Source organism: Zonotrichia leucophrys, chromosome 3 (assembly GCF_028769735.1).
Source record: "Zonotrichia leucophrys gambelii isolate GWCS_2022_RI chromosome 3, RI_Zleu_2.0, whole genome shotgun sequence".
NCBI lineage: Eukaryota > Metazoa > Chordata > Aves > Passeriformes > Passerellidae > Zonotrichia > Zonotrichia leucophrys.
Genome location: NC_088172.1, coordinates 104,172,102 through 104,195,034, shown reverse-complemented (window position 1 = coordinate 104,195,034; position 22,933 = coordinate 104,172,102). Strand labels below are relative to the sequence as shown.

General features: G+C 44.0%; 1 protein-coding gene across 10 annotated transcripts in view; it reads left to right on the top strand.

Moving 5' to 3' along the window:
* Nucleotides 1–22,933, top strand: part of USP34 (ubiquitin specific peptidase 34) — a 117,175-nt gene extending 94,242 nt beyond the window's left edge. For 5 of the 10 annotated variants that reach the window (XM_064709789.1, XM_064709780.1, XM_064709781.1 and 2 more), the window contains exons 58-81: nt 489–569; nt 1,671–1,756; nt 2,975–3,143; nt 3,229–3,303; nt 3,840–3,991; nt 4,395–4,443; nt 4,529–4,633; nt 4,754–4,798; nt 5,751–5,855; nt 7,737–7,884; nt 8,837–9,471; nt 10,862–11,019; nt 11,787–11,865; nt 14,085–14,211; nt 14,534–14,641; nt 15,569–15,673; nt 15,799–15,923; nt 16,935–17,087; nt 17,963–18,086; nt 18,741–18,820; nt 19,361–19,501; nt 19,627–19,773; nt 20,155–20,314; nt 21,694–22,933. In XM_064709789.1, coding sequence (XP_064565859.1) covers nt 489–569; nt 1,671–1,756; nt 2,975–3,143; nt 3,229–3,303; nt 3,840–3,991; nt 4,395–4,443; nt 4,529–4,633; nt 4,754–4,798; nt 5,751–5,855; nt 7,737–7,884; nt 8,837–9,471; nt 10,862–11,019; nt 11,787–11,865; nt 14,085–14,211; nt 14,534–14,641; nt 15,569–15,673; nt 15,799–15,923; nt 16,935–17,087; nt 17,963–18,086; nt 18,741–18,820; nt 19,361–19,501; nt 19,627–19,773; nt 20,155–20,314; nt 21,694–22,256 — 3,720 coding nt within the window. In that variant the 3' untranslated portion in view covers nt 22,257–22,933. The remainder of the gene's footprint in view (nt 1–488; nt 570–1,670; nt 1,757–2,974; nt 3,144–3,228; nt 3,304–3,839; nt 3,992–4,394; nt 4,444–4,528; nt 4,634–4,753; nt 4,799–5,750; nt 5,856–7,736; nt 7,885–8,836; nt 9,472–10,861; nt 11,020–11,786; nt 11,866–14,084; nt 14,212–14,533; nt 14,642–15,568; nt 15,674–15,798; nt 15,924–16,934; nt 17,088–17,962; nt 18,087–18,740; nt 18,821–19,360; nt 19,502–19,626; nt 19,774–20,154; nt 20,315–21,693) is intronic. The other 5 variants (XM_064709788.1, XM_064709787.1, XM_064709785.1 and 2 more) reach the window with 3 other exon arrangements.

Here is a 22,933-nt window from a genome sequence, read left to right as displayed (position 1 = left end):
GTGGTATTTGCTGAGTCTGACTTGGAATGAGTCATTCTCTGTTAGTTTTATACTTTTTGGGTCTCTGGAGGCCGTGAGGCTTTTCCACATGTTAAAATGCAAAAGAGATCTAACTTGGGAAGTTCTGTTTAATCCTATCATTCTTCTACAAGATTCTTCAGGTTATGCTTTTTTGTAAGCATAGTTTTTATGCTGTTGACATCACTTTGCAGGATAAGTGTGTTCTTCCAGGTAACTTTCTAATGGCATGCAGAGCACAGGGATAAGAAGATACCAGAATTAATTTATATTACTGTTTAATGCTATTGATCTTTATTTCTTTATTCCTTCATGCACAGAAGACATTTTAGATTTCCCTTGGATTAAAACTTGCCTATTCCTTAATAATAGTAACATCGATTTCTCTTCAGACTTTAATATCATGCAAAAAAGAAGATTGGACTAGAGCAAGTGTGGAACAAAACTAACACAGTATGTATCTTCTGCAGTGGTTTTTGGATCGTATGGCTGATGATGATTGGTGGCCAATGCAGATTCTAATAAAGTGTCCCAATCAGATTGTGAGGCAGGTAAGAAAAAGTTCCTTTCCAAGCCAGGTGACTGCTTGGGCTGTGAGCAGAAACAGCCAGGTGTGGTGGCTGTGATTCTGCCAGTGAATACCTGAATTCCAGTGATACCTGAATTGTCTGAGGGGTTTGGCCATGGCAGTGTTACTGTTTGAAACAACCCCAGCACAGCTGTACAGGCAGCATCACTGAATCACAGCAGATGCAATTTAAGGTTTCTGTGACTCCCTCTTGATCTCTGCAAATCTGAACACTTTACATTTTAAAAAATTGGGTTTTTTTGAATTAATTCAACAATAGTTCATCATGCTCCACCATCAGAAAACAACAAAAAAAATCAAGCTGTTTACATTCAGTACTCGTCAAAGCTCCAGTTTGAAACTTCTGTAGTAAATTTTTGTGGGTAGAGGTAATTTTACAGTATTATGCCACAAAGCTTTGTTGATACCCTTTTCTGCAAATACTTCAAAAAAAACCCCTATATTAGTAGCATTTGGACATTCACAAATCCAGCTATTGATAGTGTCACTTACAAGTGAACTTCTTTACAAGTTGTTAAGGAATAATTTTAACAGTTACTCTATGTCACTTGAATTCTTCAGTTGGATTTCTGGCTATTAAAGTGATATTTCCATGCAGACCCATACATAGTTTTTGGATGCAATGCATCAGTAAAAGAATATATTTCATGGGAAAACTCTGTGCAAGGTAGGCAAGGTCTTCTCATGAATGCTTTACAGAACAGAAATTACTGGAGGGAATTTCCTTCCAATTTTCACACGAGTTCTATGAGCCAGCAGCAGAATTAAAAAACATCTTGCCAAAATATCAAAATGTTTCAGACAGTAGAGATAGAAGGAAAAAAGTAGAGTCATGTTTCAGCGCACACCAATATTAAAGGCTGGGTTTAGGGTTCCTCCATGAGATCAGTTCATAAAAACCAGGTTTGGCTCTTCTGTTAAAAATCAGTCTCAGCTTTGTCTTTCAAACTTTGAACCTGTGAGGAGCTGGGGCTTGGGGACAGAATATTCTTTGTTTAGGAGTGGCACATGGCCCTTTTTGTGGAGGACTGAGGGTGTGCAGCTCACTCCTTTCTCATTGCAGATGTTCCAGCGCTTGTGCATCCACGTGATCCAGAGGCTGAGGCCCGTGCATGCTCACCTCTATCTGCAGCCAGGAATGGAAGACTGGTAAAATAAACCCCCTGCCAACTTCTGGTCATTGCTGCAGCTGCTTTTATTGATCAGTCGCTCAAAACAGCCATGGAAAGCTGAAATAGTGCTAATTGTTCTTTGTTATTCTGCCCAAACTGCTCAGATTTATTTAAAAATACCAGTAGGGTTGCAAAGGGCAGTGTCACATGGTTTGAGACATTTGCTCCCTTAGAGTAGGTTTTCAGCGTGGTCTTTGTTTTTCCTATCACTTGGACACTGCAAGTGTAAATCTCACTGCTCAGACTTGAGAATCCTTCTGTGAATTGGATCTGGAGGCACAAAGGTGTAAGGTTTTATTTGTACATGCTGTAAAAGAGTTTGGAGATCAGAGGGTAATTCTATAACTAAATCACAGGTTTTGTCAAAAAGGAGGAAGAGCCCTCTTGGATTCTCCTTTGCTCTCCTTGTCATCAAGAAAACTGACACTTTATCTCCAATTATGAAACACTTAAGCTCTATTTAATACATGATGAGAAGAAAAAAGTGTTTTTTCTTTCACCTCTTGTGTTAAAGTTGTGATTGTGATAATAAATTTTCCCCAGAGTGAAAATGGCAGAGTTAGTAATAACTATGCTGCCATATCAAAATTCAGGGCATGAAGACAGAATTTTCATGGCAAAAAGCAGAACTGAATTTGCTTTGGAAGCCTTACTTGTGTCTGTGACTTGGCTTTGTTCAGTGACAAGGTCCAACCTTGAGCAGATGTCTGAGGCTAAAATTCTCATTCAGTAGCTGCATGAATCTAGTGAAAAGCAGATCTGTGCTTTCCATTTTAGAGTGGGATTTTGAGCTGGAAAATGACCGTGTGTGATACAGAGTTAATATTTAGAGTGTCTGAGGCTGAAGGTGGATGGGGCTCTTGTGTTCAGGAGGGTGCCTTGCCTCGGTTCCATAGCTATAATTTCATTCCCATTAAATTCAACCAGCAAATCAAGAGGATGATTTTAAGTAGGAGATCCCCAGTGCTGTTGTTCTGAGAGTTCTTTCTTGGTTCACAGCCCCAATTTGCTGAGCTCCTCAGCATTTGAAGTGCCTGATGCTCCCTCGGGCTGGGCTGGGTGTTAGCCAGGCTGCGGCTGAGGGGTGAGGGCTGTGAGAGCAGGGGTTCTGGTGCGTGCTGTGTTTGCCCTGGCTGAGGATGGCTCTGTGCCCGTGCTGTGAGTGCCACGGCCACCCTGGCTGCTGTTCCTGCAGCTCTGATGACATGGACGGGCCCGTGGAGGACATCGGCAGCCGCTCGTGCGTGACGCGCTTCGTCAAGACGCTGCTGTCCATCATGGAGCACGGCGTCAAGCCCCACAGCAAGCACCTCACCGAGTACTTCGCCTTCCTCTACGAGTTTGCCAAAATGGGAGAGGAGGAGGTGGGTACAGCCCTGGCCTGGGGCAGGTGCTGCTGCCTCTGCACAAATGGATTTTCAATTATCCCATCATCCCTGTGTTTTTCAGAGCCAGTTCTTGCTCTCTCTGCAAGCCATATCCACCATGGTCCACTTCTACATGGGAACCAAGGGGCCTGAGAATGTAAGTTGGAGTATTTTATATAACAGGAGCTCATCTTGCCTCTTCTACATCTCTGATCATTACTGCTGTGTCTTGAATCATCCTTCAGCTGTGACATTAAAATTGCTTCACTTCCACAATTGTTTTCAATGTTTAAGTGAGTATAATATTAAAAAAAAATGTTGAATTGACTTTTATTATTTAGTATAGAAATAGGCACTGAGTAAAAACAATAAAGTTGCCCTTAACTTGATACTAATGGTAATGCTATTAACAATTGATTACTTACTCCTGTTGTACAACTTAGGTTCTTAAATTTACCTGCTTTTTTTGTTAAATAGACCACATCTTCAGCCAGCCTGCCTCTTGCATTTGTAAATACAGTTTTGCTTGTGCAAAGTGAATGTTTCAATGTGAAAGTCAGTTGATTAGGTACTTACCTGCTTTGGTTCATGTAAGTTGATGAAATGGTTTGCAGTAATAGGACAGGGTAATACAAAGGCCTTGGAAATGAAGGCACAGAATGTCCACACTGAAGTTCTCTGGTTTTTCCTTAGCCCCAGGTGGAAGTGCTTTCTGAGGAAGAAGGGGAGGAAGAGGAGGAAGAGGAAGATATCCTTTCTTTAGCAGAAGAGAAGTACAGGCCTGCTGCTCTTGAAAAGATGATTGCCCTGATTGCTCTTCTGGTGGAACAGTCTCGCTCAGAAAGGCAAGAGCTCCTGAAAAAACAAAATCAGATTAGAATTTATAGTCCAGAAAGGAGTCAGAGATTTTGTGGGTTTGTCTGAGGGTTTTATTGGGGGCTTTTTTAGCAGCATAATTAAGCTTGTGTATGAGCCCATTATATTTTTAATAACTTAAAAAGGGACTGTCATTGTTGACCAAATGAAACTTTGGTTAAATACTTGAACACATTCATTTGGCCACATTTGGTTTTCTTTCTTTATCTCAGTACAGCTTTTATTTTGTTGTTCAGTTTTACATCAACACCTTTATTGTCTCTTGTATATTGTGATACTGAAGTATATGCACTAAGACTCTGTCCTGAGTGTCTCCCTAACCATAATCATAGCTGAAATAAAATAAAATTATCATTTTCTTTTGTCTTGCAGGCATTTGACCTTGTCCCAAAACGACATGGCAGCACTGACAGGAGGAAAGGTAACCAAGTTAAAAACGGCTGCTCTAGCCTCCCAAGCCCTCTGTGTAGCTGTAGGCAGTCAGCTGTCTCTGCTTTTTCTTGCAGGGTTTCCCTTTTTTATTCCAACATATCCGTGATGGGATCAACATCAGGCAAACGTGCAACCTCATCTTCAGCCTGTGCCGCTACAACAACCGCCTGGCAGAGCACGTGAGTGGCAGGGACCTGCAGCTGCTCTCTGGCACCCCCTCACAAGTCTCGTGGGGTAATGGGGGTTGTTTGCACTGAATAAACACAAATCTAACGAGTTCTGTCTGTTTTCTTTTCAAGATTGTGTCCATGCTGTTCACATCTATAGCAAAGCTGACTCCTGAGGTATGTGAGCACACCACCTGTCCAGTAAATCATCTGTAGTCAAAATTTCCTGGTTTAAATCACAGAAATAATTCTTTGCTCAACAAAAATCTTGCATGGAAGATGGAAGTTTTTGTGCCATTGAATGAAGTCTAACTGCACTGTTTGTGAAGTTTTGTAAAACAGGAATTTGCTGTGCCACTTGGGATGAAAGTTTTGTTCAAATCAAATAACATTTCTAGATTCTCCACCCATATGAATTTCTTTTTTAAAGCTGGTAATATTCAAGTATTGTGTACAAGAATAAGTGGAGATAATTACTTATTATCAGACTCTTCAGGATTTGGGGCACTGTTTTGCAGTTCTGTGCTGGCAAAAACATTTCTCATTCAGAGTAAATTCCTGCCCTGGTAATAACAGAAATACTGAGAGTTCCAAATGGATTCCAGATGCAAAATATATAATTATAGTTGTAACCACTTTGTTGAAATGTTATTAAAAGCTGGATGAGTCTTGGCAGTGTAAAACCTCAAAATGAGATGCTTTTGGATAAACTTCCCAGGATCCATATTCCATGTTATGTAAATACATAAAAAATATAACTTAACTGAGCTGGTGATATAAACCATGATAAATGGGTGAATTCTTCAGCAATGAAGAGCTTGATGCTTTCCTTTTTCCAGAATAATGTCTATATTTCCTCTAATAAATGCATACATATATATTTTTTTTCCTATAACTTCTGTCTCATATGATCCTGTTGCTTTGCAATGACTGTAACCAGTGGCTTAATTTATAGCTATATATGGATTATGTACAGATTAAATAGTAAGAGATTAAAGTATTGTAAATGTTCATGTCTGAAATTCATAGAAATCTTACAGACATTGAGGTTTTAAAAAGTACTCTTAAAAAAAAGGTGGATGAAATGAAATAGATGAAATTGAATATTTTCCCCTTTTGTGCATTACAGGCAGCCAATCCTTTTTTCAAATTGCTGACCATGCTGATGGAATTTGCTGGTGGACCTCCAGGAATGCCACCCTTTGCTTCTTACATCCTGCAGAGGATATGGGAGGTACAATATGTAAAATAAAACAGAAGCTGAATTTTCTTTCTCTTGTTGCTTCTTTTATGTCTCTTTTGCTTTTTGTTATCCTTCCTGCATCAGTCCATGATTTTTTAATTATCATTCCTCTTCTGAATAAACAGCAACAGCCAATAGACTTTAAAAAGTTCTACTGTAACTTAATGGCTCTTCCTGTTTAACTTCAAATTTTAGTTTATTGAGAAATTAATTGATTCATAATAAGGGCCTAGAATGCTTTTTCTACACAAGTTTCACATTGTTTTCGCAGTTATGCTTTTGCAAGGCCTGTAAAATGTTTTAATACCCATCATTTGGTTGTGGGTGTTTTGGCCTTTATGTACAGGTTCCTTGAATATTCATTTGTCATTTTTGGTTCTCTGTAAAATGTCCATTAACACTTTTAATGCATAAAATAGTGCCAGACTGGGACTGCTGGATAATTGCTGTGTGCAGGACCAACCTTGCTTGTTTCCAAATGAGAGAGACTTTTTACCCAAATGGGCACAGGGATGAATTCCTTTAGCTGAGCCACAGATGAGCCATCGAAGGTTTCTGTTCTCCTGCTGCTCTCTGAGCTCCCAGTACAATTCAGGCTCTTCATTCCTGGCTGAGAGCAGCATGGCCAGCCTGCAGACTGCTGAGCACCAGCTCATTCCCTTTAATTCCCTTTAAAAATGGGGCTGGAGCTGTGGGAGGGACATGGATTTGCTGTTCCAAAGGGTTTCCTGCGCTCAGGAGCAGCTGTAGGATCACAGTGATGTGATGGATGAGCTGGAGCTGCTGCACCTCAGCTAAAGGCAATTCAAACTGCACATCTCCAGGGGCACAGTGACACCCAGCTGGTGACACAGTCCAGGGATGTGAGAGCCAGCAGGGAATGCCCAGGCTTGGGCTGTAGAATATGCTTTCACAGCCACTCCAGCTTCTGGAAGTCATTGAAAGTGATTGAGCTCTGCAGACACTGAGAAATGATTGTGTCTTGGACATTCCCTCCAGCCATTACCCAGGAAACCTGACAGAGCAATCTGTCATTTCTAAATAAAGGGAGGAGATTGTTCTTAAGGTGTTTATTTTTAAAATGAGATTCAAATTTTATGAGGAGAATTATGGTTGTGTCAGCTGCTCAAATTCTTCAGGTGGAGTAGGGGAACTGGGAACAGCTTCAGCAAACCAGTTACTACCTCTGGTTCCTTAGAGTAAAACTTCTCCTTGTCTGGGCACCTGGGCCTTGAGGTAGAAAGAAAGTAGTTTTTAGAAACGAAACAAAATGACATTCATTGGCCTTATATCAACAAATTTCCAGCTACACAGAGCTAGAAAAGCTCAGGGAGCTTTGTTTTCTTCTTATTCTCTCAAGGTTTGCACAACAGCATTCATTGCCTTTGGAAAGAACTGGATGAATTTATTCCTTGAAATTGTATATTCAGTAAAAAATACCCTCAGCATGAAGCTGTATGAACATCTTTGCATAGCATATATTTTCTTTTGATATAACTTATAAAAATACTGATTCAGTGTTAAGGTTTGTGTTAGATATTTCTAAGAAATACTTGTCTATAAAGACAAGGTTGTTCCATCTTAGTGCTTAATATTTCAACTCCTAAATATCTTGTAATATGCAGAAAGAATAGGCAGAGTAATTTCCTGGGCTTAGACTGTACTTCCAAAACTCTGAGCAAGGTTCAGAAGCACAAACCAGTGAAATTTAATAAGGTTCTCTTTGTGTGCAGAGCAGCTCAGTCTGGCAGGAGCTTTGATAGCCCTAAGTGATTTTAAAAAGAAACGTTGGAAGTGATTTTAGGGGTTTGTGATACAATCAGTGCATAGTAGGAAGATTAATGTGTTCCCTTGATTTCCCCCTGTCTGTAGGTGATTGAGTACAACCCCTCTCAGTGCCTGGACTGGCTGGCTGTGCAAACCCCTCGGAATAAACTGGCTCACAGCTGGGTCCTGCAGAACATGGAGAACTGGGTGGAGCGCTTCCTCCTGGCACACAACTACCCTCGAGTGAGAACTTGTAAGTGCATTTTAGTTGGAGAAAAGTTGTCACCTCTTGCACTGAGTTGCATGCTCCTGTGCTTGGCTTTTCTTCCTTTTCTAGTTGTTGTAGAATTGCTGGGTTTTAAAATCTTGGGATAACTGTGGTGCCTCATCCAAAGGTGTTACCAGTTTTGATGAAAAAACTGTTTTCCTTTGGTACCTTGAATGATACATTGGTAGGTTCTTTATTTTAAGAGGTTAATCTGCAAAGTCCAGGAAAACCTAAAGAAGGAAAAGGGGTAATTCCGGAGGTTTTCCATTGTGTCCATCACGTTGGTTGTGCAATAGGTGGCAGGAGTACATGTTGTTCTTCCACAAGAATCCCCAGCTGAGTCCTTTGAACTTGTGGATCAAGGAGAAGCTGTCTGTGCTTCCTCCCAGGATCCAGGGTATCCTGGCTCTCTGGTTTGTTCTGCACTGTCACATTGCCAGAGAGCATTTTCAGCCTTCCCTGACTCCATTTCTTTAACAAAGGAGGCTCCACAGTGCAGGCCACTGATGTTTAACACGTTTCTGTGGCTGGGGGAGATGGGAAAACCAGAGGTACAGCTTTGTAACAGGCTCCAGTTGTGAACATCTCTGAGGAGATAATGGCCTCTTGATTGAGCAGTGGACAGCTTCACTCATGGACAACCTCTGGGATGCATTGTGTGATGGGATCTGGGGTCACATTCTGTGCTGGGATGCGTTGTGTTAGCACAGGCAGCAGCCAGGGACGTAGGTGGCGCATCCCAGCACCCCTTTTAAGGTGCTTTGTGCTGCTGTTACCCACTTGGGGTTTTTTCTAGTGTGAATACAGCAATACCAGCTGCAGTAAAATGCTTTGAAATGTGTCAGTGGAGTAGGGGGTGCAGTTGAATTGCTGTTTGCATGGCTGTTAAGCAGGTATGTCACTGTCAGAGGCGTAACAAATCTGTTTTTATTTGAAGCCGCAGCCTATCTCTTGGTGTCGCTTATTCCGAGCAATTCCTTCCGTCAGATGTTCCGCTCGACGCGCTCCCTGCACATCCCCACGCGGGACCTGCCCCTCAGCCCTGACACCACTGTAGTCCTGCACCAGGTCTACAACGTGCTCCTGGGCCTGCTCTCGCGGGCCAAGCTCTACGTGGACGCCGCCGTGCACGGCACCACCAAGCTGGTGCCCTACTTCAGTTTCATGACCTACTGCCTGATCTCCAAAACCGAGAAGCTCATGTTCTCCACCTACTTCATGGACTTGTGGAACCTCTTCCAGCCCAAGCTCTCGGAGCCGGCCATCGCCACCAACCACAACAAGCAGGCCCTGCTGTCCTTCTGGTACAACGTGTGCGTGGACTGTCCTGAGAACGTGCGCCTGATCGTGCAGAACCCCGTGGTGACCAAGAACATCGCCTTCAACTACATCCTGGCCGACCACGACGACCAGGACGTGGTGCTCTTCAACCGTGGCATGCTGCCCGCCTACTACGGCATCCTGCGCCTGTGCTGCGAGCAGTCGCCCGCCTTCACCCGCCAGCTGGCCTCCCACCAGAACATCCAGTGGGCCTTCAAGAACCTCACCCCCCACGCCAGTCAGTACCCTGGGGTGAGTGACCAGTGCCACCGAGTGCCAGCCCTTGTTCCCATGTCCCTTCTCGCCTGGTGTCTCTTGGAGCTTAACGCACCCAGTGGTGAAAGTGTTCCGTGTGGGTTTCCTGGTGGAAGTAACTCCTGTCTTTAGATCCATTCAATCTTCAAGGGGGGGTTTGGCCACAGGCATGTTTTATGAAAAGTCCTTTCCTTAGGATTTTTCCTCCTGAGAAGCTGAGAGGCCTCAGGAACAAAATGTAACCAATGGTTATCTGCTGCTGTGGAATGCAACAGGTGGATCTGGGATTGGTCTTGTGTGGTTGTTTCTAATTAATGGCCAATCACAGTCAGCTGGTTTGGACTCTCTGTCCGAGACACAAACATTTGTTGTCATTCTTTCTTTTGCTATTCTTAGCTAGCCTTCTGATGAAATCCTTTTTTTATTCTTTTAGTATAGTTTTAATATAATACATATCATAAAATAGTAAATCAAGCCTTCTGAAACATGGCGTCAGATCCTCATCTCTTCCCTCATCCTCAGACCCCTGTAACACAGTCAAAGGGGTTGCTGCAGAGCAGTTGTTGTTTTCTGGGTGTTTCCACTGTTCAGTATTCCAGCCCAGTCATAAGAAACAAGGAATAAGCCTTGATGGTGGTCTCTTGGAAGAAGGTTGCTTTATAACAAAGGTGGAGGAATTCCCAGTTTGTTCTTTGCTTTCAGCTTCTGGTCTAGGGCCAAGACTTGGCCTCTGTAGCATTCCAGGGGAGGACAGGCTGGCTCCCCTTGGGAACAGGCAGGTACCTTTGGCAGAGCTGGGAGTTGTGCTGTCAGTGACACACAGTGACACCAGCAGGGAGCAGGTGCTGGGTGAAGCAGGCTGTGTGTGATGCTCAAACCACAGGCCTGGGTGTGAATGATCACACTGTGGGTATTGCTTTGGGATCCTTTGGGCTGTGCAGGCACACAAAGAATACAAAGCTTGCCATCACTGTGAAGAGGAGGAGGATGCAGGGAATGTTCCACATTGAACTCCTGCCTAGATCAGCTCACAGGGAAATGTTACATCTGACAGTCCCATTGCTCTCCTCGTTGGCATCTCCCCTCAGAAGTCTGTTTGTCTGGCAGGGGACCTGAGTTACCCTCGGTGTTTGGTGTTTGCCAGGCATATGGGGCTGCAGCAGGGTTTGGCACAAGCAGCTTTCTGCATGTTTGGTCCCAGGGATGGGGATTTCAGATTGCTTTGTACATATAAATGTGACACAGGTACATTATGTGCACATAAGTGCAGCAGTGAGCTGTGCTCTTAGGAGGCATCAGAACATCTCATTGTATAGCTTTGGCAGAAAGTCTGAACCGTACCACAGTGAGAGAGCTGACTCTAACCAGGTGTTTGTGTGTGTTTTAGGCAGTAGAGGAGCTGTTTAACCTCATGCAGCTGTTTGTAGCTCAGAGGCCAGACATGAGAGAGGAGGAGATCGAGGACATCAAGCAATTCAAGAAAACCACCATCAGCTGTTACCTGCGCTGCCTGGACGGACGCTCCTGTTGGACAACTCTCATAAGGTACAGCCCTGTGCTCGTGCCCAGCCCAGCTGAATTCCCTCCCCAGGAGCAGAGCTGTGGTTGCAGCTGCTGCTGCTGGCACTTGTTCCTCTGGAGCACAAATGCAATGTAGGAATTGTGCCTGTGGGACAGTTTTATTGTATGGCACCTTCAAAGAGTGTTTCATTTCTGCTCTGAGCTGAAAGTGCTGCTTGGGCATCCTCAGCAGAGCTGTAAATGGCTGTGCATGCAGGTCAGGGCTGGGGTTTTACAGGAGCTCTTGGTGCAGTCAAAGCCTGCTGGAAAGGACAGCCTGTGGTACCTGGAGGGGCTCCTGCCCTCACCTGGCACAGCCACCTTGTCCCAAACCATTCATCAGCACAATGCTTTCCTTTCTGTTCTGCTGCAAGCGTCAAATATTCTGATAAAAATGTTTGCAGACATTTAAAAGGCCAAACATATGCTTGACTGAATCTATTTAAATGTATCATTTAAGAAGCATAAACTTCTGTCTTTCCAAGAACATAATTTTCCACATTTTTGCAGGGGTTGTATGGGAAATATTTCTGTAATGGTTATATATAAATAACTTTCCATAACATAGAGGAGGTTGATGGCAGAGACATTTTTAAATTAAAAAGTGGGGGGAAATAATGATGAGAAGAATGATGTTATTTTGGGGTTTCTTTGTTCTTTTGTGATTATTTTCCAAAATACAGCATTAGTATAACAATTTTAAGCTTGGGATGAGATTTTCAGTGTTCTCAATGTTTGGATTTTTTTCCTAGTGCCTTCAGAATATTATTAGAATCTGATGAAGACAGACTTCTCGTTGTGTTCAATAGAGGATTGATTCTGATGACTGAGGTAATTACTTTGTTATTTAATTATAACAAACATCCCACCCTGGTGCTTCCCCTGTCAGCTTTAATAAGATTTCTTTTTAGTACTAGAAAGATTAGGAAATTGTTTGTCTGCTTCTCAGGACAGAGGGAAAACCACCAACAGATTATGCTGAGAGAAAAAAATTTGTTTTTTTGGTGTCATTCCTTCTATTCCAGGTAATTGGGAATGAATGGCTAAGTGCAGTCACACAGTTGTTAGTACCTAAAAAGTGTTAAGACTACAGGTTAAAAAGCAGAAGTAACTTAAAGGGTGCTCAGCTGCAGTTGTGGTTGATATTTCTGTCCCTCCTTTGAGGCAGTTTTCCTTCTCTTTCCTACCTGTTGTGCCTTTGTTTGCAAGGAGTGGTCTGAAACACAAAAACTCCATTTCTTTCTGATGGAACTAAATCTAAAATGCATTTCTGGAGCACATCTAATTGTTCTAAGTAGATTTTTGGTCCATGAGACCAGACCAGAATTATTTCAAAATTTAATGGGAAATATGAAATCATGCACCTGTGCCATGGATTGGGATGTCAGGGCCTGCTCCCAGCAGTTTCATTCTGCACATCCCCCTGTCCTGATGGGTGGAACACCCTGGATTCCATCCAGCACTCCATGGTGGAGGTGATGGATGAGAACCTGTGATCATGGAAAGCACTGGCAGTGCTCCAGGGGCAGGATCCCTCTGAGAACAAGAATCAAACTCTGCATGTGCTGCAGAAAGCATAAAAGCAAGATTCATTGTTGGCACCTGTAGGATGCTGTGTTCAGGAGAGATGTTAAACTGGGAAAAACCATGGTGCAAGACAAGTGGCTCAGAGGTAATTGAGGCTGTGCAGAAAATGGGATTTTGGAATGGGGTTTTTGCTGCGGGGGGGGCAGCCAGCACAACTGGGAGTTGTCAGAAGGACTTGGAGCTAACATCTGTCAAGGATATTTAGTCTGCCTTTGCCATGTGGACTGGGTGATGCTTGCAGGTTGATTCCAGTCCCATTTTTGTATGGTTTCTATAAAAAATTCTTTTAACTCTTTTTATGTCACTGGTTTGCATTTTTTGGGAAAAAGTGTAGTAGGAAGAGCTGGAATTACAGAAACAGTGCAGTGCCATTTGAAATTTGAGCTTGTTATAAAGATAAGGCTATAGATTAATTAATTGTGGTTAATTACTCCAGCATGCCTGTTCCTTTTTGTTAAGAAAATATCTCCATCCAGTAAAGTGGGTGTAAAAGGTCAGGAACTGGGCTGTGAGGTTATCCATACATGAAATGTCAGTAGATCAAGGTGCAGACATAGATATGTATAAAAAGAACTTGGTTTAGCTTAGTTAGCCCTCACCCATGCTAACCATGGATAATTAAGTTTGTGAAGAGTGTGTAATATAAAATGAATTTATCCTGTGTAAAGCATTGCTAGAAATGAAATTAAATTAAATTGATGTCACTTTCCAGCTTGAGGTTAGCAGGCCTTATGCTGTCCCTTGTTGGCTGGAAGTGTTTTGCCTGAAGGAGTTGTCACATGCAGGAAAGTTTTCCACTCAAGGGTGGCTGTGTGTTTTTTGTCTTCACTGTAACACAAAAAGGGCCTGGCAAGGTTTGCATTCTGGGGGCTGAGGCTGCTGCTCCTTTATCTCTCAAATCCCCCAGCAGGTTAAATATCTGCTCTTACATCCTGTGCTGGGATCTTTGTAGCTCAGAAATAAGTTGCTTTTCCTTCCCAATGTTTCTGTAAATCACAGATGCCCACAAGGTATAAAAGGAGAGGTAATTCTTCTGATGCACAGCCATATATCCTTCAGCAGCATTTTGAAAAATGACTGGCATCCATCTTAATCCTGCCTTTTTTCCCCAAATTCATATATCTGGCTTTGTGCACCTCCTGTATCACTTTGTCTGCTGGCTGAGGCAGTTTGGGATTACAGGGATATAAAAATACTGTGTCTCAAATGCCATTTTGTTCACTGGGTTGTAGATAAAGGTGTGAAAACTTGGTAATTATTTTGAGCTGGTAACAGTAACCTTTTACCTGGAAAACAAGTGAAGAACTTTGTGATTATATCCAACACCTTCTTTTTTTTGAGTATAAAATACCTTGTTTGAGCATAAAATAAATGTAAATCTATCTGCAGGATAAGAAGAGGAATACTGGCCAGTACCTTAGTTTGGCAACATAAAATTTTGGCACTTTTTTTCTTCTTCCCAGTCCTTTAACACGTTGCACATGATGTACCACGAGGCCACAGCTTGCCACGTCACGGGAGACCTGGTGGAGCTCCTGTCCATTTTCCTCTCTGTTCTGAAATCCACACGGCCCTACCTGCAAAGAAAAGGTTTGATTATAACTCTTATTTCTAAATTCATTTTCCTCACCCCAGCCCTGGTGGTTTTTTTTGCTGTTTTTTAAAACTTGCTGTACAGTAGAATATGTGTCTGTTAATGGATATTAAATTGTTACTTATTAAATTACTGACTTAATAGCAAACTAGATTTCATCAATTTAACAGCAGTAGACCAGTGAGGTTTAACAAATTCCTAGATGCTTTAAGACCATGGTAGAGGAAAAAGAGACTCCTCAGCAGTACAGTTCTGTGCTTTTTCTAACAAGCTTCTGAGGCATGAGCTAAGCAGCCTCCTGGGATGTTTGCCTTGCAGATGTGAAGCAAGCTCTCATTCAGTGGCAGGAGAGGATTGAATTTGCCCATAAGCTCTTGACTCTGCTCAATTCCTACAGCCCTCCTGAGCTGAGAAATGCCTGCATTGGTAAGTGCTGGCCCTGCAGAGCTGTCCTGCCCAGGCCTGCAGTGAGCTGGAAGTGCCAGAAGGGCTCTGCCAGGGGAGGTGGGGAGGGTTGGTGTGGTGCTGTCAGGCTGCTCTGGGTGTGCAGCTGGCTCTGAGCATCCCTGTGCTCAGTCAGGGCGTGCAGGCTGGGCACACACAAAGCCTCAGGTCACTGGGAGACTGATTGGCCGCCTGGTAGGGGAGGGACTGAGGAGCAGCTCAGGTGTCACTGAGTTTAGAGTCACATCCCAAATCTGAGATTAAAATTCAAACATGAACTAAAGCTCCCCTCAAAAGGGAGAGTGGAAACCAAGTTATTCTGAGAAGCAGCTTTTCCTGTTCATTTTTATGATTCAGTACTGTGAAGTGCCAAGTGGAACTAAAGCATAAATAGCTTGTAGAGAGGAATGGATTTGCTTTTTAAAGTGTAGACACAGATAATACATACAAATGCCTCTCTTGCATTAGCAGAGCTGTTTCAGAAAGGCCCAGGTTTTTTCTAGTTTAGACTTTTTTAATATTATTTAATGGATTGCTGGTGAAGGCCTAACACTGTGTCCAAACCACCCTTTTTTGTGTGATTTGTATGCATTTCCCCCTATTTTGAGTATTTTTTCATTGTCCTCCTGACTGCTGCTGGTTGCCCTTTTCCAGGCATCATTCCTGCTCTGTAGAAGAAGAAGCAGAGAGGGTAATTGTGGCTCTCCCTGTGGGTGCTGCAGCCCTGAGCAGGGTCTCTCCCAGGGCAGAGTGAAGGGAGCTGGGATGGAGGCAGGGGTGGCACCCTCAGGTGCTGCAAACGGCAGAAGGGATACAAGAGAGAGTTTGCAAATGTATGAGCCTTAAGTTGAACTGTTTGCTGTTAAGAAATAACAATTTGTAATAGCAAAAACAACTTTTTGTTTGTAGATGTCCTCAAGGAGCTTGTACTTTTAAGTCCTCATGATTTCCTACATACTCTGGTTCCATTTCTACAGCACAATCATTGTACATACCACCACAGTAATATCCCAAGTAGGTATTTCAGTGATTGTCTTTTGAAGTTCTCTTACACTGTTATTTCTCTGTCGTGTTCCTTGCTGATGTCAAATATTGACCTTTTTAATATTATCCCTATTTTATCCGAACTTACACTACAGTGTCTCTTGGACCTTATTTTCCATGTCGTGAAAATTTGAAATTAATAGGGGGGAAAAGCAATATTCGTCCTCCACGGCCCGAACTCAACATGTGCCTCTTGCCCACCATGGTGGAAGCCAGCAAGGTATGTAAACAAGTGGTCCTAGAAAGAATAATTTCTCTGTTGTTTTCCCATTTTTGTAAAAGTGTTGGCAGAATCCAGTAGCTCAATGCATTTACCTTTTCTTTGTAAACAAAGCATAATTCTTCTTCAAGATGTGTTGTCCTCATATACTCCATTCTAGATGTGCACTTGAGAAGCACCATTTCCCTGCCCTTGGGGATACACAGCTTCATACTGCAGGCACCATAAGGGTTTGGGCCTTGTGGCAGGAGAAAAACCCATGGCACACATTCTGGTAGTTTGCCATCTGTCTGTGGCATTTATAAAGGAAATTGAGGCACCGCCCAGGGATTGTCTAGAATGGGTTTCACACTACTTTAAGATTTATTTCCAGACAGCCAAGGAGACCCTACAGGTTCCATTAGAGTCCATTCAGCTGGGGCTGAGGCATAATCTGCTATTTGTTTGGGTAAAATCCAGTGCCTGAAATGTCATAAAGGGCTTGAAGTCTTTTCACTTGCCATTTTCCCTTCTGTGGGCTTCCTGATGGGATGCCAGCTTTGGTGGGGCTGCTCCGTAGTGACTTTGCCACATCCCGTTGTTACAGCTGCAGCAACGGTGGGATTCAGCTCACGTCACTTTGCCTATCTAAAACAGATAAAAGGTCGGCATCCAGCTCCTGTGGGGCTCCTCTGGGGCTCCTGCCATGGATAGCTACCCTGGGGAGGAGAGCAAGAGCTCCCCTCCTGCCTGTCCCGGGCACCACGGCGTGCAGGGAGCAGCAGTGACTGCAGATTTTGGATAGCTAAAGTCAGGTCAGGTGAATCCCACCCAAAAAGGAATATGTATGGACAATCATTTGAAGCAGGAGAACTGGTTACTTGCTGTCCGGTAACTGTGGTTCTTCAAGATGCTTTGTCCACACAGATTCTGTGCTCGTCCTGCTGTGCTAATTCAGTCCTGTCCTAGGGGATTCTTTCGGGTGAAGGAATTGAGTGGTGGTTGAAGCCGCCATACCCCTTGTGCCCTCAGGTACAGTGGTCGCAAGGACACACTGGGTGCAGGCACAGCCCCAGTGGACACAGCTATTCAGAAAGAATCCAATCTCCTGCACATGGGGCCTATGTGCACGTAGATGGGAATCTGTGTGGGCAACACATTTCGAAGAAGCACGGTTACTGTAGGGTAAGTAACCCTTCTTTTTTAAAGCTTTCAGAATGATGCTGTGTCTATTTGTGCACCATCAAATTGATTGTGTTTGAAAAGAGAGCTAGAGAGCCAGAAATCAAGTGTTTGAAAGGATGGCAGAGAGCCAGGAACGGCCTCTAGTGGGTTCCCCATCGTGCATCCAGAAGTGACACTACATAATGTAAATATAGAAAGTTGTCATATTACATGACAGTATTTCACCCTTTATATCCAATTCCTAATACATTAGGAAGGAGAATATTTTTAAAGCTGTGGAACCACATCCACAGTCACATTGCCCTGTGGGTTTGCATGCTTGTTTTTCATTCAGTTGCTTTGTATAAAGTTGCATTGTTTTTGCTTGAGTTTTAGAGGTTTCCTCGTGGCTCTCTGATGCCATTCCTGTGGCTGATGCCACTTTAAGTTTACGTATGTCCAAAATATTAAAATATCCACATATGTGTATCATTGGGTTTGAGGCATTCATGGAAATTGTGCTCTGAAGCTCAGTCTTGAGAAAATTCTGATTTCTACAGATCACAACTGACAAGCACTAGTGTGTATATATTTAGGTGTCTGTATGTGATACAGAGTTGCTGTGTTCTTTTCTTGTCCTCTTCACGCCCTGCTATTGGCACAGCTCTGCGCCCTCTGGGTGCTGGCTCAGAAGCCTCCAATGGGATTTTCCTGGCAGGAATTGCATTGCCATCCCTCCTCCATCACCCTGGAGCTTGCCAAGGGCTGGCTGAGGAGGCCCCTGGGGGTCCCAGTGCTCTCCTGTATTTCAGGAGGGAGCCCTGCAGGGCACTGGGAGCTGGGCCTTGGTGCCTTTGGGGCCTTGGGGGTTGAACGAGGCTCCCTTAAATCCGCAGGGCAAGGACGATGTTTACGACCGGATGCTGCTGGATTATTTCTTCTCCTACCACCAGTTCATCCACCTCCTGTGTCGGGTTGCAATCAACTGTGAAAAGTTCACTGAAACTTTAGTGAAAATGAGTAAGTATCCAGGTGAAACAGCCCCAGGATTCTGTGTGTGATAGCTCTGAGTCCTTCTGCACCAGGTTTTATATTCAGAGTTTTTAAGGAAAATTTGTGAAACTTGGTTTGGGTATTTTTTGTATAAGAAAGTGCAGCCTTACCCACATGACTGAAATGTTTCGGGCTTGCCCAGAAAAGAGCTGAGGTAACCATTGAGAATTCAGTCTTATTGTGCATTTAGAGTTTAATCCAGGACTCACTGAGGCTGTTTCTGGGTGATGGGCAGTTTAAATGGCTTTGGATCCCATCTTGATTCCTCAGCATCTCAGCAATGGCAATTTATTTTAATTTTTGTGTTCCCACACAACCCCAAGGGGAAGTTCCTCAGTGTGCACAGACCAGAGTGTCACACCAATAATGTCATCCAAAGAGCAATGAGAGAATGTCCTTTTATCCCCTGAATCACCCATCTGCTTGTTGTTTGTCACACTTTCCAAGTGTTTTATTAAATGGACTGTGAAAACCTCACAGACACTCCAGCTTTGTGATCATGCAAAATGCTTGGAATGTGATCCTGTACAATGACAGGGCACCTTGGCACTGCTTTTCTGAGGAATTTGCCTGTGTCCCACGAAGTTCCCCACACTGACTTGTTCCCTTATGCCTTTGCAGGTGTCCTGGTTGCTTATGAAGGTTTGCCTCTTCACCTTGCACTCTTCCCCAAACTCTGGACTGAGCTGTGCCAGACTCAGGTAAGAGCCAGAACCAACAGATTGGAAACAGGGGAAAAGGACACTGAATGTGGAACAAAGATGTTCAATAAAACATCTGGTGGATGATGTTCAGTAAAATACTCTGCCTGTGTGACTGCTGTCTGAGAAGCCCCGCTAAATCAAATATAAAATTCTGATTGCTCCCTGTACATCCCCCAAGAGCTGAACACAGCAGCTCCCCCCAGTAGGGGTGGTGGGGGTGCAGAAATCCCCTCACCCTGCCCCTGGAATTCCAGCTTTCCATGTGGCACAAACACTGGGATGGTGAAGGAAGGATGAGGAGGTGTCAGGGTCTGGGTGTGATTGCAGAGGAGCTGTGGGTGGCTCACAGAGCAGGAGGCTCTGTCCCTGTCACACTGCTGGGGATGAGCTGGCCTTTCCTTCCTCACAGGAAAATGGGCAGTAAGAATTGTCAGTAATTGCTTTGTGCCACTCACTGGTGTCTGGTAGAGCTGAGCTGTTCCTCAGTGGGCCTGGCTGCAGCTCAGTGCTGACTCTGCCACTTCTCTCTCCTGCCAGTCTGCAATGTCCAAGAACTGTGTGAAGCTCCTCTGTGAAGATCCCGTTTTTGCAGAATATATCAAATGTATTCTGATGGATGAAAGGACCTTTCTTAACAACAACATTGTCTACACCTTTCTGACACACTTTCTCCTCAAGGTAAGGGGTCTTTTAGCAATAATCACTACTCCAAGCAATGCAGGCACTGATGTTGCTTCCTTTTTTGATTTTTTTTCACAGTTCCAATTTTTTGTGGCTTTAAAAAAAATACTTTGTTTCCACAGGTGCAAGGGCAAGTATTTTCTGAAGCAAACTGTGCCAACTTAATCAACACTTTAATTACAAACCTAATAAATCAGTATCAAAGCCTAGAATCTGACTTCAGCAACCAGAGAGTTGAAATTTCCAAAGCAAGCTCTACATTAAACGGGGTGAGTGTTTTCTAAGGAGCACGAGGCAGCTCATTCCCTCCAGAAACTCCTCAGTGCCTGTGCCAGGTGTGGGGCAATCCCTGCCTCACCTGAGCTCCTGGAGGGGCCATGGCGAGTTGGGAATGTTAACGGGGCTGTGGGGAGCAAAGTGTTAATTAACCCCTGCAGGAGCATTAATGGTGGGAGTGCTGGAGCCCAGCAGGGTTTGGTGTCTGAGCAAGGCATTGTCCCCTCCAGGACAGAGCTGGGTTCAGCTCAGCAGGCAGGTCCAGAAGGGATCTTTGGGCAGCTCAGAACATGAACAGCACCTCCTTGTTGCAGTGTCTGTGTGCAGGATTCATCCAACACCAGCATAAATAAACCTCATTTCTCTGTTTGCAGGACCTCCGAGCACTTGCCTTGCTGCTTTCGGTGCACACTCCCAAACAGCTCAACTCGGCCCTGATCCCAACTTTACAGGAGCTTTTAAACAAATGTAGAGCTTGTCAGCAACAGAGGAACTCATTACAAGAGCAAGAAGCCAAAGAAAGAAAAACTAAAGGTTTGGTGTTGCACTAATGAGCCTTTTATCAAATTAATGTAATATGTTATTTCATTCTACAAAATATAAGGTGGGCCATTAGCTCCAAATCCCAGTAGTACACAAAAATCTCATTTTATGATGGAACTGAAGTTTGTGAATTGCATGGATTCTCTGTGAGGAAATGTTTGCTGAAGTGCTGTGTTGAGTGGAGAAGGGTGGGGGTGTGAGCAGTGTTCCTGAAAAGGTTTGGTGTTGTACTAACTTTTATCAAATTAATGTAATAGGTTATTTTGTTATGCAAAATATAGGGTGGGCCATTCCCTGGCTCCAAATCCCAGTAGTACAGGAAAATGCCACTTTATGATGGAGCTAAAGTTTGTGAATGGCACAAACTCTGAGGAGATGAGTGTTTGCTGAAGTGCTGTGTGGAGCAGGGTGGGGGTGAGCAGTGTTCCTGAAAGGTTTGGTGTTGCACTAATGAACCTTTTATCAAAGTAATGTAATGTTGTTATTTTGTTATACAAAGTACAGGGTGGGCCAGGGAGTGGCCCAATCCCAGGAGTATCCCAAATCCCAATAGTCCAAATCCCAGTGTTAGACAGAAATCCCATTTTATGACGGAGCTGAAGTTTGTGAATGGCACAGAGGCTGAGGAGATGAATGTTTGCTGAAGTGCTGTGTGGAGCAGGGTGGGTGTGAGCAGTGTTCCTGAAAGGTTTGGTGTTGCACTAATGAACCTTTTATCAAATTAATGTAATGTTGTTACACAAAATACAGGGTGGGCCATTAGCTCCAAATCCCAGTAGTACACAAAAATCCTATTTTATGATGGGGCTAAAGCTTGTGAATTGCACAAACTCTGAGGAGATGAATGTTTGCTGAGGTGCTGTGTGGAGCAGGGTGGGGTGTGAGCAGTGTTTCTAAAAGATTTGGTGTTGCACTAATGAATTTTTATCAAATGAATGTAATATGTTATTTTGTTATACAAAGTACAGGGTGGTCCAGGGAGTGGCCCAATCCCAGGAGTATCCCAAATCCCAATAGTCCAAATCCCAGTGTTAGACAGAAATCCCATTTTGTGACGGAGCTGAAGTTTGTGAATGGCACAAACTCTGAGCAGATGAATGTTTGCTGCAGTGCTGTGTGGAGTGGGGTGGGTGTGAGCAGTGTTCCTGAAAGGTTTGGTGTTGCACTAATGAACTTTTATCAAATGAATGAAATGTTATTTTGTTATACGAAACACAGAGTGGGTTTAGCTCCAAATCCCAGTGTTAGGCAGAAATCCCATTTTGTGACGGAGCTGAAGTTGGAATGGCCCAAGCTCTGAGAGGAGGCGGGTGAGCGTTCGCTGCGCGCTGTGCGGAGCAGGTGGGTGTGACGGTGCCGTGTCCCCGCAGATGACGAGGGCGCCACGCCGGTGAAGCGGCGGCGGGTGAGCAGTGACGAGGAGCACGCCGGGGACGGCGGTGACCCCAAGGGCGAGCCCCGCGAGGCGCTGACCCCCAGCAGCGCCTCGGACAACGAGACCCGCGACTCGTCCATCATCGACCCGGGCACGGAGCAGGAGCCGCCGTCCCCCGGCAGCGCCTCGGGCCGCGACTTCAGGATGGAGGCGCCGTTCCCCGAGGAGGCGGCGCAGCTCGGGGAGCAGCCCGGCCCCGAGGAGTGCCGGGAGCTCAAGGAGCTGCAGGCGGCCAAGGAGGCCGAGGAGGAGCCCGAGTTCCCCTCCACGTCCATCTCGGCCGTTTTATCCGACCTGGCGGACTTGCGGAGCTGCGATGGCCAAGCCTTACCGCCGCAGGACCCCGACAGTAATTTATCAATCAGTTGCGGCCATTCCAGAGGACTTTTTAGTCACATGCAGCAGCATGACATTTTAGACATCCTGTGCAGGACCATTGAGTCTACGATTCACGTGGTCACACGGATATCCGGGAAAGGAAACCAAGCTGCTTCTTGACATTAGATGGAGCATGTCTGCTTTTAAGTCTTCTTTTTTTTTTTTTTTAAAAAGAATCCTTCTTCCCCCAAAAAATGCTGTTTGTATAAGTTTTGCTTATTTCTGTTTTGTGCTTCAGTTTGTCCAGTGCTCTCTGCTTGAATGGCAAGATAGATTTATATGCTTAATTCTTGGTCAGGCAGAACTCGAGATTATTTTTTTTAAATTTTATTTTATTTTGCATCTACCGTACACTTTCTTAAAGGGCAATCAGATAATGGCTATGTTTTATGTAATTAAGAGTTCACTGTAGTGGCTTTCATTTAATATGGCTGTCTGGGAGACAGGGCCTCCTGGCCCTGTATGATGTAATTTAAACTTATGGCATTTTTACTGTGTATAATATGGTGTCCTCTGTGCCAGTTTTGTACCTTATAATCGAGGCAGATTGCCTCAGATCGCTGTGGTTCTTATTATCAAAATTAAGTTTACTTGTATACTAAACAACCACAAGAAATTTGATTCTGTAAAGAATCCTCTTTAGCTGTGGCCTGGCAGTATATATATGGTGCTTTATTTAACAGAATACCTGTGGAGGAAATAAAGCACACTTGATGTAAAATTAATTGTTTTATTTTTATTGACATGATCAATTGCTATTCTGTGCACTTCATTAAACTGATTGTGATGACTTTTCA